Source organism: Poecilia mexicana, unplaced genomic scaffold (assembly GCF_051168715.1).
Source record: "Poecilia mexicana isolate PSO_F unplaced genomic scaffold, ASM5116871v1 scaffold_10, whole genome shotgun sequence".
NCBI lineage: Eukaryota > Metazoa > Chordata > Actinopteri > Cyprinodontiformes > Poeciliidae > Poecilia > Poecilia mexicana.
In genome coordinates this window covers 29,011,922-29,029,249 of record NW_028263379.1, presented here as the reverse complement: position 1 = coordinate 29,029,249, position 17,328 = coordinate 29,011,922, and the positions used below count along the sequence as shown (strand labels likewise).

The following is a 17,328-nucleotide window of genomic DNA, read 5'->3' as shown; positions in this document are numbered from 1 at the left end:
AGTCCCTGCTGCTATTAAAGTTTAAACTTTCACTTCTAAATGGTAATTGTGACACTGTGGCCATTTCTCCCAAGATGCCTCCGTCGATGTGTCGCGTGCTCTACCTTGCGCCTCCGCTATGCCGCCATTAATTAAATTTTTCTTTTTTTCTTTTTACCATTACTCCGGTACGGCATGACTACCGTCTTCCTTGTAGGCTGTTGAGTTTTACTTTTGAATTTTTAACAAACACCTTCTCGTATATCCTAGGTATATCGTGTACCTTCGCATAACGTAAATAATCATGGCCGCCAGTCCAGCCCTGCCACAATATACACGTCATGCGATTCAGAGCAGCAGAGAAAACTCAAAAAGAAAAAAAAGACAACTCACACTCACTTAAATATTGGCAGTCTTTATTTCCACAAGACTAAGAAATGTTTAATATACATTTTCTCTTACAATTTAACATCTATCTCATCTCGTTTTCTTCCATAACATTTCTTTTTACTCTGACAAGTAAAAATCTGGTGTACTGTTAAGGCCTCTTTTAGAGACATCTAGAAACGGCTGCTCTCTATTTACACATCATTCATACTTTTCAGTCAGTCACCCTCTTCCTCAGAGAGCGAGTCCTTTCTCTTCTTGTGGGCCAGAGGCAAGCGGAAGGATTTCTAACACCTGTCCAAGTTCGACTTTTCTTTTGTCTTTTCTAATTCTTTCAGTCATGGGACTGACATTTCTCTGTGGATCAAATGAACATCCAGCAGCCGGACCGTTTCCTGCCAGCTGAAAAACAACAAAAAAAAAAAAAAAAAAAAAAACTCCACTGCTGCCCTGGCCTGCAAACAAAAGACATTCACCATCGTCATCTGAAACATTTCCTCCGAATGTTTCTTTGACAACTTTGCTCTTCAGACGCGTGCACAAAACCCTCGCAGAAATGTTTGCGGAACATGAAAACATGGGAAATGTAATGGCAAATGAAGCTGAAGCGCAGCCTTGCTGTTTTTTTCCCGTATAAAGGCTCCGGTACTTTGCAATACGTTGCATAGAGATTTCATCAAATCCTTCAAAAGCAAGATTAAGTTGGAAAATGGTCTAATGTTTACGTTTTTCCTAAATAGCTTTCTGAGACCAGAAAAAAAAAAAAAAAACAATTTTTGCTAAATTGTTATTCAAACCCATGTAATCCACGTAGTAACTTGATTTAAAAATTATTTTTCAACCTATATTTTTTGCTCATCTGGTTTTGATTAATTTAATACTAGATCATTCTTTTCCAATCCTGTTAAAATACAGACATAAGTTACTGTACAAAACGCTGGATTTTACGGTTGAAATGTCAAGGATAGGCCGCAAATTACAAAACATCTACATTCTTGGCTTTAAAAAAAATAGAAGTAAGAAATGACAAAAAAAAAAAGTACCAAAAAAGTATGAAGACATCAACATTTTGTATGCGCTAATGATTTTTAAAGTAGGTAGATTAAACGGGTGAGTGAATGACGTGGGACGAATTCCGTAAAATCTACCGTAGTACCAAATATATTCTTTCATACCAAATAAAAATAATAATAAAAAAAAAAACCCTGTAATAAACTTTACAGATTTTTTTTTTTGATCAAAATGCTCTCCGGTTGATCCTCAGAAATGCTCCGACTTCTCCCGACTTGGACCGTTGCAGAGCCGGACTGCCTTGTGATGAACTGAGCTAACTCGACCAGCGGGGGGCGGCGTGACTCGTCACCTTCTTCTGGGCTGTCACCAGGGGAAACGGGACGGCTCTCCCGGACTGACTCCGTATCAGCGGCTTGCATTGAGAGTATTCATGAGGTATGAGATGAGCTGTGCAAGGTGTGGAACTAAAACAACACAAACAAATCAAACAAAAAAAAAAAAAAAAAAGAGGGAAGGTTTAGGGTGTTATGAAGCCGATAAGCTGACGTACAATAACAAACGAGCGCTGGGAGGAAGTTGAACACCTGTGTTGCAACATCTTCTTGTATTTCTGAGTGATGAGTGCTTGAGTAAAAAAAATCATGATTTGACAGGCTGATTATCCAGAATAATTCACAGTTTGCATGTTGTATGAATGATCCATGAGTGATGGGTAGCAGGAACATCATCAGAAATATGAAGATGCCTCAATACAGGCACTTCTTGTTCAACCAATCATTAACTGTTATTGATATCGCTAGGGAGAAAATAAAAAGGCATTATTTGCTATATGTCTGTAACGCTGCAAGCAGAACCTAAAGGAAGTTTATGAAACTGCGATGTGGGGGGGGTAAAACAGGTGGATTTTTCAGACTAAAAATCCCCCTGCCATACACTGATGTCCTTACAAACATACAAATAGTTAATAGTGAAGTTATTGTAATATCAAGAAGAGTCTCCCTCCCCCCTCCCTCATCCGCCCCAGTCTGAGGTCCTGAAGGCAAGTCTTTTTAAAGTCTCTCTGACAGGGTTCCCCTTCATTCTTGTAATCCTGGTCGATCTTCTCTTCCTCTCCCGTTCTGATGGTCTTTTATCTCCAGTGGGGGGCGAGCAGGGCCAGGGCCAGCCCCCAGAGCGCCAGCGCCAGGCTTCCCCGTGAGGACGCCGACGATGAGTCATTTTGCACCGTATTGACCCTGGGCTTCTCCGGGTTCTGCGCGGTGGAGATGTAGATGTCGTCCTCGCCACACGACGGGGAGTCACAGCCGCTGCCGCTCTCGCCGTCTCCGCTAGGAAAATCCTCTGTTAAAGAAAAAAAAAAAAAAGGTTGGGTCAAGATGGTTCCTATTGGTCAAAATGTTCTGAAGTTTTCAGCTCAGTTTTAAAGTGGACCTGTGAGTTTAAGGTGGTTTAGAGTTTAAAATATGGAAGAAAAAAACAGAAAACAGACTGACAAGAAGAGGGACGATGGATGAATCTGAGCCTTCAGAGCCACATAAAGACGATTATGAAATCAGCCTTCGATCGCCTGAAGAATATTTCCCGGATTAAAGGACTAATGTCTCAATTTGACTACATAGTTTGTGAACAAACAGGGATGGAAAAATACATCTGAATATAAGAATAGTTTATCATTCACATATTTTTCTCCTCTGAAAGTAATTACACTCCCCACTCTCCCAGACTGCACAGGAAGAACAGACAAAGCTCCAGAGGAGACGATCGGTTTCGGCACAGATAGTGAAGGTGGCTTGGCACCCTCACCTGGTTCAAAAGTCACGTCGTTTCCACTGTGCGCCGCTTTCAGTCGGTTCGTCATGTCCTTTAAAACCGCAATCTGGGTGCGAATCACGATGTCTGGTTTGGTAATGTCCACCTCAACGTCAGGGTTTGAAACCTGATTGGCCAGCCCGTTGCCAATCACATCTGATTGGTATCTAAGGAGGGTAGAGGTGTGATTGTCAGAGTTACACAGCAGTTTCCTATTAAACGTAAATAAGAACAGAGTTTGTACACTTTTCCCATAGTAGAAGTCAAGCACTTTTCAAACTTTTCTTGCACGACACTATGGAGAAAAATAATAGATTGGTCTGATTTAACTTGAGAAGGTGAGGAAAAGAAATATCTGACTTCAACAATAAAAACGTTTTCCAAATTTAGGCTTTTAATCAAATTGCACTTCATTACCAAACTGCACAGTTTGAGTATGAAGCACTTTTAATTTATTCAGAAATTAAACACTTCCGAAACCTTGAAAACTCCCTCAGTGAAATTCAAGGATTTCTAGCACCGCACAAACCCAGTAAAAGTATTTATTTTTTCCCTTACCTGCTTTTGGCTGTACCGTTCCAGCACTCGTCGCCAGGTGCGGTCAGTTCCCCTGCACACACTGTCTCTGGCAACGTCGACCAGAACTTCTTTGCGTGTTTCAGCTTCTTCTTCACTTCCGTTGTCTGTGCGGCGCAAATGAAGCACATTTTAAGCAACAGTACAAATACAGAGCTGCGGCTCGTCGTCCAGTCGGTTCCTCACCAGCCGATCTAAACTGGTCCCGGCGGCGGTCGTCGGTCTCGCTTCTGGACTATAGGGCCGGAAGCGGCCAGTGAAGCCCGTTTCCTTCCCTGACCGTTTGGAGCGGAAGGCCTTGTTGAGTTTGGGCGTCCCGCATCCCTGGAAGACCTGTTCAGGGAGGAGAGAGGCTCAGTAAAACAGAACCTGCCGAGTTGGAGGTTCTGGACAAAACGGCGGCGCTGGAGCGGACCCTCTGCGAGACTTGCACGCTGTTCTCCTGCATGTTCATGATGGCCTCTGAGATCTTGACGTCCAGGGGGTCCATGACGGACTCGAAGTTGAAGGGCCCTTCGAGCCTGTCAGCCAGGCCCAGCATGGCATCTGGAAACCACAACGCAAGGACTCTCAGTCCACAGCTCAGCTTTCACAAGAAATCCACAAATTCAACAACAGATCCTGCTCTTTCATGAAAAACACATTAACGTGAAAGGAAAATGGCTGACAAAGTTCCTATATATTTAAAATATGTAATATTATTTATTAATTAGCAGCTAATTTGAAAAACATGGGGTGTATTTGTACAGAGAATGAACGCCCTTTCAAAACAGCTTCAGATCGGATGAGAGTCAGAACATCCGATTTCAAATCACGCCAAGGATTTTCAATTGGATCAAGTGTAGACTTTGACTAGACCATTCTAAAGAGGAATATGCTTTGATCAATCAACCTCCACATTAATTACTTTGGCAGAAAAAAAAGGTAAACTAATTAATCAGGGTTTCTGCAGGTTTCACCAACTCAAATTAAAAACTTTTTAAGACCAATAGAAATGAAATGTAAGACTTTTAATCAACAGAAATGTACAAGTAAAAAAAAGGTGTATTTTATGTAATACTGCAAAGCTTTTCCGTCCAAAATACATGTTACTTTGGAACATTGTAACAACAGAAGTGAATCAGTGGCAAAAAACAAAGATCATCCAGCCAACTGGCCTTACCAATGATGGATGCCAAAGCGCTAGCTAGCTAGCATGTGTACATTAGCAGCTAATTAGCGGTAGCCTTAAGTCACAGAACTAAAAGATGTCTGTGTGCGACTCAAATTTTTGCCTCACAGAAAAGTCCCACGAGAAATATAAACTACATAAACTGAGATTAGACAGTCTTCTCAAGACAAAATTTAAGACGCATTTATTTATTTTTTTGTTCCACATATTTGTTATGCAACACTTCAAATTAAACTTCTGCTCCTCTTCCTTCCTGATCTTTCTGCCATTTCTTTGGTCTATGTGATGCTGTTTGTTCTCTAATATTATTCACTATATTCTGTTTAGTTGAATATTAAATGTACATCACACTCCAGATTTATTCTTTAAATAATTTCCTTGCACACTTTAGTCATGCCCTACTTTGTATTGGTCTACAACATAAAACCCATTTAATTTTTTCAGGTGTAATTGGCCAAAAATGTGGAAAACGGGTGAACATAATTTTGCAAAGCAACTGTATAATCTTGCATGCTGTTACTAAAATCCGCCACTAGATGGCAGCAGCTCTTAGATGAAATTAGAGGACAGAAGCTGCAGCAGAAGAGGAGCAAACAGAAAGTGGAGCATAATAAACAGAGTGGAGAATAGAGGAGATGTGCACCACCCTGAATGTAATGGACCAGATCTGAGTGTGTTTACACTAAACAATAACAGCTTTCATCCTGCAGCCAGTCACATGTGCACCCCTCCCTTTCCCTTTACATTACAGTAAATAAGCCACATGTTTGTGCAAGATGTCTAACAAAGAGGACCTTCAAACAAAACGATCCTGTTTAGGTTAAAGATTGTGACAGAAGATTCAATTTCTGTCAATCTTTGGTGGAAAATGGGAATAAAACCAGAAACTATTAGGGTTACAAGACTGGAATTATGGTCGTGTTGGAAGTCTTCTTACCAAGGAAGTTGTTCCACTCCGTGTCCAGGTCAGCCTGGTTAGCCAAACACCCCCGCATCACGTTCAGACAGTAATTCTGGCAGGGCTTCAGGGCCACTTGGCCGGAGCAGTAGGGACAGTACAACATCTTTGTGGCTGCTCGAACACAGCTGGGAGATGCGCTGACCTGGAGGAGGTGGGAGGCTGTTAGCAAGGCGGTTTTTCACCGAACCGCAGCGAGACAAACTCATCCAAGACGCATACTTGGACTGGGAAACGGCTTAAACATTTCATTTTATAGGGCTAGGTCCACCAAGCAGAATAACCTAATCATCAATGAATCACATGGAAAAACATGTCAAACCAGTACAGTCAAGAGGTTTGTGTTGAGACTGGCTGTCTATTGCAACCGCAGCTGGCGCAAACACAAAAGATATGAAGTCAGAGGCTCTGAAGGGAGGGGTCGGCCAACTTCTACTGCCTTTTTTAGTGAAGACAAAAAAAGCTGCATTCGCTTACCGTGGACACCTTATTCACCACGTCTGGCATGAGGGCGAGGCCTCGCACGAAGGTGCGCGCAGCCACGAAGGCTCGCGTCATCTGGATCCGCATCTTGCGCGGGACGTCGCCGAAGGGCTGCAGCTGCTCTGTGCTCTGGCTCACGCACTCCATGTAGGCGTCGCTGAACTCGTACTGGACGTTGACCAGCCGGAACATCCTCTCCAGGAGGTCGGCCCAGAAGTCCGACAGCATGGATTCCAGGTTGACGGCGGAGCTGCCGGAGATGTAGTAGCGGGTCAGCGAGGTGAAGAAGTCCGTGAACAGTTGGGCGTTGTCCATGTACATCATCCCGTAGGTCCGCACGAACATGTTGTGCAGCGACGTTTGGGAGTTTTTCAGGAGCTCCTTAAAGAACTCTGTGGAGAGAAGAAGAACGCGACATGACGGAAGCAATCTGAGCATCGTTTCAGCTTGACGTGTTTTCACACCAGACAGTCCAGAAAAATGGTACATGGCCGGTATAGTGTATAGTGCTTTTTAAGTCCAGAGGCAGGTTTAGTGTTTTGCCCAAGGACACATCAAAACGGCAACCCATCGACTGTGGGACAAACTTCTACCACCATTGCCACCATCGCTCTGGTCGACTCAGTTCAACTGGGGACCAAAACTGCAACATGTGTTACATTTTCAGCTGCTTTGACTCACTCTCACACTGCACTGTAAACAAAAACAGAGTAGCGTTGGATTTTTAGCGGCTGTTTTGTCTTTGGCAAAAGACCACAAGACATTTCTCCCATTAGAGCTGGACTCTCAGATTTGTTTTGATTGTATTTACCCAGAATGTCCTGCACTTTAGTTTGTTTCCTGCTTTTGGAGCGGTCTTCGGTCGGCTTGGCGTTCACTTCACCCGAACCGAGGTTTGTAGACCAGAATCCATGTTTCATGTTTTTGGTGCGCATCAGAGTTCACACCTCTCCAAACCAACCAGACTTTCTAGGCAAATGAGATTAGGCTTCGATTAAAGCGGACTTAAAAGAGCAGGTGTGAATGCACCCTTATGATCCCAATGAGGAAATCAATGGTTTAAAATGACAGATTCCTTCTTGAACATTGTCGTTAGAAAGCATTCTTTACAACACTCTTCAAAGATGATGGAAAAAGATACTCGTACCTTTCAAATGTCCCTCAACACAAACTTCAAAGGATTTTATAGGGGTTTTATGTGACAGATCAACACAAAGCACAGCAGAATTGTAAAGTAAACAGAACTCCGTCACTGAATCTGTTACTCCTTACAACCTGGCCGGAGTTCATATCATTTAAAGCCTGACTGACGTTTTATTCACTTCACCGTTGCAGACTGTGCCCGACAGCAAAACAGTCCAAACACCAACAGCTCCGGCAACAAAACCTGATAGTTAAAAGGCATCTGGGCCGAAGGAGGGGGACGGGACGGTAAATGATGGAGCTGCATCATGTTGGCCGCCGCGCCGCCTCTCCATTCAGCAGAGTTGTCTCTCCACATCAACGTGCGTTAAACTGACCACCATCAATGGCATTTCTCTGTTGTCACATTCCATTCGCTTTCCCTTTCTGCCAACCTCTCTTGGACTGTCCTTCAGAAGCCTTTTCAATAGGATTACTGAATAATGCCACCCCCTCCTCTCGGTTCGCCTTTGCATAGATGGACCTGTCGCCTCCACCCCCCCCTCACCCCACACCCTGTCCACCTCCATCCAGTCCTGCATCTCCCTCCCTCTGCTGCTTTCACTTCATCAGTTCCTTCAGAGAGCTCTCTTCACTAGAGACAGCGAACAATGACCTACTTCATCCTGAGGAATGTCCATCACCCCCCAAACCACCGCCACCCATAATCCAAGCCTCTTCTCCCATGGTCACCCCTCCTCCTCACCCCTTAACTTTCTTAATCTGAACAAAATGAGAATTCCTCAGAGTCCCTGAAAATGTTTCACCTTATGTTTCACACGCATGCAAGCAAACACTGCCCCCTCACCCCTCCACACACACAAACTGTTTTTTTTTTTTTTTTCTAAAATCCACTCTCCTCCCCCTCCCACCCGCTTGCTGACCCTTGTGGATAAAACTCGTGTCCCACTGCAGTATCTCTGGGTGCCTACAGCGTGGCTTTGAAATGTAAAGTTCCCATGCTCTCACAGGGGGAGACAACACACACACACACACACACACACACACACACACACACACACACACACACACTCCAAGTAGTGCTGTCACTTCCACTTCAGACTGACACATTAAGAAGAAAAAAATGAGAGACGAGGGGGTGAAGGCATCTTGGGGCGGGTTAAGTTGAGGGCTTTTTTTAACTCCAAATCCCCACTGTGTCGCCAAGGTTACCGGAAACACTGCAGCCCCTCCATTTACCTCCGCACCACCACCGCAGACCCTCTCCTCCAACACACACACACACGGAGAGCCAGGGGAGAGGGCACCAAGTTCCACGCTCCACTGACAAAGATTAAAACTAAACGGTGCACCCCCATCACTGGAATGTCACAGTAGGCACAAGTTGAATGTCAGTGGAAAACACTGAGCTGGAAGATGATGCATCGCGGCGGTTTATGTCCTGGGTCCCAGGCATTTCCACACAGTCCATTTCATTCAAAATGGATGAAATGAACATAAACACATAAACACTAAAACTCCCCAATAAGTTTATTGTAGACATTTGTACATGAGTTGGAACTTGTTTGAGAACGCAAGAGACCCACAGAAAAGTCTGAAGGAAGGAAGTGAAAGAAGGAAGGGAGGGAGAGAGGGACAATAAGGAAAGAAGGAAGAGTGACAAAAGAAGAAAGGAATAGCAAGGAAGGAAGGAATGAAAGAAGGAAAGAATGAACTGGAATTACCGAGAAGGAACAAGTAGGAAGAAAAGAATGGTAGTAAAGTGAAAGACAGATATCACTTCTGACACGTCTGACAGATATCTGAGGTTTAGTATTGGCTGAAAAACTGCTGGATTGACTACAAGCCTTTGACTTTTTAAATACAGACAAATGTACTGAATTTCAGTAAAGCATTCTTAAATACACCAATGGCTTCATAAGCTTGGTCAAACATGTAAAACCAACTTTCATGTTGTTTTTATTATTATTCATTATTTATTATTCATTACTGTGAATAATGAACCTTCTTTCAAACGGCTCGGGAAGTGAAATTAGGAATTAAACATAAAAAAATAAAACCCAACGTCGCTCAGAGCACAAAACATAGAATTAGACCAAGTAGATCGGCGCTCTGCTTTTAGGGTTAGGTATTTGTTAGTAATGGTCGGGGGAAATGTCTGGGTTAGGCTTTACTGAAATGAATGAAAGTCAATGGAAAGTCTCCACAAAAATAGAGACACATGACTGTGTGTGTGTGTGTGTGTGTGTGTGTGTGTGTGTGTGTGTGTGTGTGTGTGTGTGTGTGTGTGTGTGTGTGTGTGTCAGCACTAAGATCTTCTGGTCAGAGCTATGAGCAGCGCTAACCAGGCTTTTTGTGCTGCCATTAAAACTCAGTTTACGACACGGAGCCGTCTGCCAACAGGCCGAGGCGCTCAGGAGCTTTTCCATTAAAACAGTGCTTGTGGCTCAGCCAGCAGTGTGAGAGAATATGGGTGAAGGGTCAAACAGCATAGAGAGGGGGCACGGGTGGGGGGGAATGGCGTCTGAGTATCAACCCCCTCCACTTCCCCCTCTTTCATATAACCTCGACCGTCAGCGTTTCAGCATGTAGCGGAGACGAGCAACGATCCATCACAGGAATAGAGAAGCTGACCCATCTCCTCCCACTTCCTCCAGCGTGGAGATTCCCACTTCCCCCCTGTCCCACACCACCACACCACCCACTGGTGGCCTTATAAACCCTGCTCCTCCCAGTCCCAGTCCAGGCAGTAATTGCATCCTATTTGTGCCAATTAGTCGTTGAGCTCCTTCCCCCCCTTTTTTTCGGATGGGATGGGATTCCGTCCCTCCTGCTGTTGGAACGCCCCGCTCCGTGTGTGTGTGTGCGTGCGCGCGCGTCTTAATCCAAGTGTTTAATTCCCAGACATGGACTTGCTCCACCGGACGGGGGTCAGTCCAGCAGGGACAGAGGGTCTGGACAAACACCGTGGAGCAGAGCAGAACTATTTCTGGCTTCGGGTCGTAATTGGCTGTGACTCCTCGCTCTGGGGCGCGTGACGAGAGCCGACCTAATCACTGCTTCCTGAGTTTGTCCACCTTCACGTAACCGTGTTCATGCGAACACGCTTCCCCTTCCTGCTCTGGCCGGTGTCGTCGCCACCGGGGTTACTCTGGAGATGAAGACTTTCACTGTCCCGACTGGAGGGAGACGTTAGGAATCAAGTTCGACCGGTCGGGTAAAAGAGACGGCAGCCAATGGAGCGAAACAATCCGCAGGGACTCAACGAAACTATTTAGCTTCAGTGTTTTGGCCCTTGTACACCAAAAGCTGACATCTGTCTGGCTGAAACATGTGGAAGGCACGTCCCCTCTGACTTATTTAGCACCTAACCCAGCGCTGTCAAACTCTGAGGCTTTATTTAGTTAGGCCTGTCCATCAGTGAAGGGTCACTGTGGAATATCAGGCCTCACATGTATTTGCTATCAACTGTTATTGAGAAATGTAGATCCTTGGCTACAACACATGGACAGATCAGGCGTTCCAGCTCGCCCGAGGTCAAATGTTTTACTGAAGGAGTAAAACAGAAAAATGAGGGGGAAAAAATCCTGTAGTTTAGTCTGTCACGATAAATTTTGGCGGATGATAAACTCTTCCAAAATTATTGCGATAAATGATTTTGGTTTGAGACCATTTTGGAGTTGTATATCAATAAAGGCATAATAATGTAAGGACATCCTCTCAAAGATCAATACATTTAAATTTCTAGCAAACTTAACACTAGAATATGTCAGATGCCATTAAACAAAAACTATTTACTTGAAACAACAAATAAAATGGATACTGAAGTCTCTGCAAAAAGGGGCAAGTTCAGACCGATGCACCAGACTGAAGACTTTAGTCATCTGGTCTAGAGACGAGAAAAATAAACAGTCAGACAAACGGAAATTATTGAGCACGTTTTATTTTGTCATGCAATTAATTGATTCATTGTGACAGGCTTTGCCGTAGGTTCTGCGGTACTCGAATTATGTCTCAAACCTTCCTCTGATTTTTCTAAAACTTATTTAAAGTGCTTTAAAAAAAACGTGTTTACGGCACAATAATTCTGTTAGTTTTTTGTTTTGAGTCATTAAATAGATCAATTTCAAGTATTTGAATTTCCAGGTTTTATCCTATGGATTGGTGCGTTTTATCAGCGACTCTGCAAGAGGCGACACGATCTGTCCGATCACAGATCTTTAAAAAGCCCAACTGGGTCAGTTACAATTTTGTCCAAAACTGATTTTTTTGTCTGAAAAGTCACTAAATTTGATAAGTTGTAGCTTCCACAACTTGTCAAAGTTGTGGAAGTATCAATACTTCCACAACTTTACAAATATCAGTGAATTAGAAAATATGATCCAAAGGAGTTACTGCGTGCAGTTTAGAGATATAAATCACACTTAAGTAAGTGGCGTCCTGGAGAAGCGTCCATATGGGAATTTCTTTTAATGTGTGGCATTATGAATGAAGTGCAGTGAAACTATAATGTAATAACTGCCAAATGGTTTCTTTTCCCTCAATCTTTATCACAGTAGCATTACAAAATATTCAGATCAAATTCTAAGTCCATATCGCCCATCCCCAGACTGGTAACCTCTCCAAGCCGTGCCACGTTTGAACAACTTTATCATCCATTCCTGCCTGCATGCCGCTGGACGTCTGGCTAAAGGAGCACTGCAACATTTCCCCCCGTGACTCATCACAGATGAACTCAGCTGTTTGGAAACATTACTAGTCAGTCATGGCTGTTACTTTCTGTAAGTTAAAACTGGCAACTTCTGGCAAATATCAACTCGATAAAACAGCAGAAGATCCAAAACGATGTTTTTCCAGCAAGCATTAGTCGCCATTTTCCTATTCTTAAAAATCAGCTAGGTACAGACGCATCCAATTTACTGCAATAAAATGTTATTTTAGTGGGAACAACTTTTGTTTTTCTTTTTTTTTTTACTTTTGTTGATATTTTATGCAAGTACCCCCACTCTGAAACTCGGCCATGTTTTCACGAGGTTATCACCCCATGAGAATCTGTATGGTCCCACGCCTGCTTAGCTGTAAATGAAACACAGATGCTTAAGTGACTCTGATGTATTAAATCTAAACAAAGTCAGCTAAACACTTGAACACACAATTTATTAGTAATAATACAGACGACAGTGTCATGAGAACATTGTTTTTTTCTTGTAATCGTCTCTTTTTTGTGTAGTTGAGCTTTGCTCTCTGCACAGGTGTTGGACAACAAGTCGAGACTGGATGTCCATTTGGGCTTTAGTGCCGAAAGTTGCCTCTGATTCTGGACCAAATGTCAGTTTTAGTTTATATAAGTCGCTGCAGGATTTATGTGAAGAGAGCTTACAAATCAACAGAACTGATGTGATCATTTTGCTTAAGTTTGCCGAGTTCACAGCTGAGTGAACGCATTCAGAAAAGTGTGGCAATGTTTCCTGCTGAAGCCGCATAGGTTTAAAAAAAAAAGAAAAAAGCAGAAGCTCCTTCTGTTATTTAAATTTTAAGGTGTTTTAAGTTTTTTTTTTTTTTTAAAAGAAACGGTCTATTTTGATCATGTTTTCACTTCATGAAAACCAGTCACCGGGAAACCAGGTTGTCACATTTTGCTGCACTGAAGGAATTTAACAACTTGCAGGAAAACCCCTACAAAAGCTCAGTGCGCTCACTTCAACATGAAACTCCATCAACTCAGTAAAAAACAGAGGAATGATCAATGTACCTGCTTTTAAAAACTGTTGACTTAGGTGCATCATAGTAAGTTTAATCAGAATGAATATTGCATTTTTACGTTTTTCCTCAGTTTTACGATATTTTTTGGTTTTCTGCAGTGTGATGTTCTGTTGTATGATGTCTTTGTTTTCTCAACAGGTCGTTTTCAATAGAGGTGTGCCGATCGATCGGTCACCGATCATAATCGGGCCGATTTTCGTGAAAAAGTGCATGATCGGTGATCGGCGATCATTGTCTCTTTTACCGATACCGATCACCTGCTTCTCATTTCGCAGCCTGCTTGTGCAGCTGGTCTCCTCTTTCCTTCACTCTGCGCAAACGCGCAACAACAAATCCTAAGCGATGTGGAACTATAACGCACTGAGTGAATGGGGAAGTTTGCGTGTTGTGGGGAAAATTGAAGCACGTCAAAAATGCATCAACACAACGAAGCTAATACGACATAAAAACAATGCCATACTTGACGGAGTTTGGCTACATCGAGGCTCACTGCAGTAAAAAAGACATACGGAGGATCAGACAGCAGGTAAAGCAGCGCACAGCTACAAACACTCACCTGGATTAGCATGACGGTCAGAAAGCTAAACAAATAACCCGCAAAATTATTTAAGTCTTCGAGCTGCGATGTAAGACGCTGGTTCTGCTCTCGCTGTTGAACCGCTGCTACGCTACAGGTAGTAATATTTGACAGACGGAGCTTCGCTTCTGCTCCACCTGGTAGTGACTCTCACACCGAACCTCTGCTTAAAGCTGCAGCATCCAACTTAAAAAAATACATTTTACCTACATATTAAAACTTTCGCTGTCCTAACATGAGACAGATAATCTCTAAAAAAATAATCGATCTCCTCCCTGTTCTGCATAATTACTCCGCTCAGTCAGAAACAGCCAATCAGAGCTAGCAGTAATCAGCTAGCCGCCATGCTATCAGGAAGTTTTCATTCAGTAACTCTGGATTGTTTATTGTAATGGATCCTGTTTTTGCCTTTGAATGTTAAGTTTTATACTTGAACTTCTTGGCAATGTTGAGAGGTTTTATTTTGGCTCTTTGCATTATTTAGCCTCTTCAGAGCCTTCATATGTTATCAGTCTGTTAAAGATAGTATTATCAATACCAGTACAATTTGCACAAAGCCTGTTTTGTTTAGTTTTCTTCTTGGAAAAAGTTATTAAAAACAAGTGTTTGTCTAAATTAAGGTGAATTCATGGTTCCTTTTTCCACATAATGTAACCGGTAGTGTTTATGATAAAAAATAAATAAATAATAATTATGTGATCGGTATCGGTGATCGGTATCGGTGTATCGGCCCTCATGGGTGATCGGTATCAGCAGGAAAAAACCTGATCGGCACATCCCTAGTTTTCAATCAACTTACCTGGTTAAATAAAAGTTACATGAAATTAAAAAAAAGCTAGAATAAGTTAGTAGGTGTATATATATATATATATTTTTTTTTTTACCTGTCAGCATGTCGTGACAGTACGGTATAATAGATAATCTGTATAAAAACTAAACTAAAAATAAGCTCCACTGCCTTCTTCCAGTCCCAACTAGAAAGGACCAATCAGAGCCAGGAGGCGGGCCTTAGTGCTGCCAATCACTACTCACACACCAATGCTTTCTCTCTGCCACTCTATGGCGAGTAGCACAACAAAGCTAAGTTTGCTATGAATGCTAACGCTACTTAGCATGGTCACCGATGATGGCAGACAGTTGTTCCGTTCATCTGCCAATAGTACATTTATCAACGCGTACACAAGGTTGATTGACAGCGTGGAGACCCTCCTCCTGGCTGTAATTGGTTGTTTTTGACCAGAAGCGGTGCATCTTTTCAAACGGCAATAGAAGCAGTGAGAGGAATAAATATGTAAAAGCCTCATTTCTTATACAAGTTACACACAGCAGCTTCAGGGGAAAGTCGAGAGGAAATCTATTGACATCTGCTTTTGAATCCCATCGTAGGGGGTTTCCCAATAAATCAGGTTATTTTCTCATTGGACAAATTATTAACACAGTAAATGATGGATGGATCAGCCAGTGAAGTCAGGCCTAAAATATTCCTTCAAACTGCCAGAAGACGAAGGGAGAAGGGTGGAGGACGCAGACAGGAGAGCATACATTAACACACGAAGTGTAAAGTTTAATTTGAACAAGTTGGATGGAAAGGGTAAAAAAAAAAAAAAAAAAATGAAGAAGGGGGTGGGTGCTTAGGAGAGAGGCATGAGATGGGCCCATAGGGCAGCAGGAGAGGAGGAGAGGAGGGTTGGGACTGGCCGAGCCGCCGCATTCCTACACGTCACATTCCTCCTAACATCTGGCTGCAATACACAAGCTCCCTGTTACCGACCATCTCTCGCTGCCTTTCACAGACACATGAGATCCCGAGGTCCCTGATCTGCAAACGCGCAGGAACATATGCGCACACAACACTCCGCCAAACTGTGTTCCCCTTAACGAGCCAAATTCCAGCGCCAGAGATCAAATGTGTTCCCCTGTTCTCCAGTCAGTCATACTGGGATCCTCGTCGTTGTCGTCGGAGCGACTCCACGGCGATGCAGCGGGGGGTAAAGGCTGGGGGTGGAGGGGTTTTCGGAGCCGAGCCGCTTCCTCTGTGAGTCAGCGCTGCGGCGTGTTCCCATGCGCACCGGCCCTCGGCAGGCGAAACCCGATCCCGATATTTACAGGCGGAGGAACAGGAAGTACAGGCAAGACAAAATCTGAAGATGTGTGTGGTCCGTCTGGAGTCTCTCTGGAGAGAGAAGGGAAGGGAAGAGACGAGAAGGGAAGTCGGCACGACGTTTAGGGTCAGGGGGGTTTGGAAGTAAGACGGTGGGAGACAGGTGGACAGGCCAGCAAACACAGACCCTACTGTCTTTGAGAAGTGGGCTGGCAGGTGGAGGCGTCCTTCAAAAATCGCTCAGCACGACTACCGCAACACAGGGACGGTGGCGCGCAGTGGGCCAACAAGCTGCTGGTGTAAACGCAGTGTGTGTGTTTGTGTAAGAGTGTTTGCTTACTGTCAAAGTGGTCGTGTCTCTGTTTGAAGGTGGATTGTAGGGTGGTGCTAAGCCGGGACACGGGAGCTTTGATCTCCGTGTGGCTCTGCTGGCTCAGCTTGTCCTCCATCTCGGCCGTGCAGCAGGAGAGACCCTGCGGACACACCTTCAGCGGCGCTCCTGCAACACACCAGACGCTACAGTGAGACTCAGACACCAACAACACACTCTGTTCAACCAATCATCGTCTGGAACAAACACTTTCATACGTCTTGGACCTGTTAACTTTTTGTCACATTACAACGGAGTTTAGATCAGGCCTGAAAAAATCCAATCCAGGGATTGTATCTGAGCCTGATCCAAAATGACTGATTAACAATTTTAAAGACAGACAGGAAGACAAAAAGACAGGAGACAAAGACAGGAAGATGGACAGAAAATCAAAGACAGACACAAAAAGAGACAGACAACTCAGTGGGGAACAAATAGGTCTAGATTCCTTTTTTGGGTCTAGACTTCAAGGAGCTAGGTGAGGGGCTTCACCCTTCACCAAATCAAACACACCTTGGCTGTTTAGCCCCCTTCAACGCTCCTAATTGTAACACTCAGCACAGCAGCCTTAAGCTGGCCCACTTCACAGAGCAGGCCTCTTATCCCGGCCCTCCTCAGTCTTGATTGATAGTTTAGTGCTGGAGCTCTTTTCTGAGTGTTGGGTCCTTCTGAAACAGGTTTAAAGAGAGCTCTCTGGATTAACTCCTCACCCACTTTGCAGGTTAGATGTCCAATTTCAGCCTCAGGCATATTGAGATGCTTGTACCTTAAATGCTTAGTTTTTCCCACCATCTCTGGCTTTTGGCTTTCGACTGCCATCCATTAAATCAAGATCTTAAAAATATCTTCCACAGGCCAATGTGTCAGATTTCCTAACAGCCCTCGGGTCATGGACTGTTAGCTCTTCTAATCTGTTTCTGTAAACAAACAAAAAAAAAACAACTAAACTCTCACTCTGCTGGCAGACAGAAATGCAGAAATGTTTTTTTCCCCCCAC

General features: G+C 43.7%; 1 protein-coding gene across 1 annotated transcript in view; it reads right to left on the bottom strand.

The window, feature by feature from the left end:
- Positions 1-378: 378 nt before the first annotated feature.
- The window catches only part of gpc4 (glypican 4), a 46,189-nt gene continuing 29,239 nt past the window's right edge, over positions 379-17,328 (bottom strand). Inside the window, exons 2-9 of the mRNA XM_014986879.2 lie at positions 16,302-16,460; positions 6,372-6,769; positions 5,874-6,039; positions 4,181-4,311; positions 3,952-4,098; positions 3,748-3,872; positions 3,184-3,356; positions 379-2,721 (exon numbers count right to left, since the gene is read on the bottom strand). Of these exons, the coding sequence (XP_014842365.2) occupies positions 2,510-2,721; positions 3,184-3,356; positions 3,748-3,872; positions 3,952-4,098; positions 4,181-4,311; positions 5,874-6,039; positions 6,372-6,769; positions 16,302-16,460 (1,511 nt within the window). The 3' untranslated portion in view covers positions 379-2,509. The remainder of the gene's footprint in view (positions 2,722-3,183; positions 3,357-3,747; positions 3,873-3,951; positions 4,099-4,180; positions 4,312-5,873; positions 6,040-6,371; positions 6,770-16,301; positions 16,461-17,328) is intronic.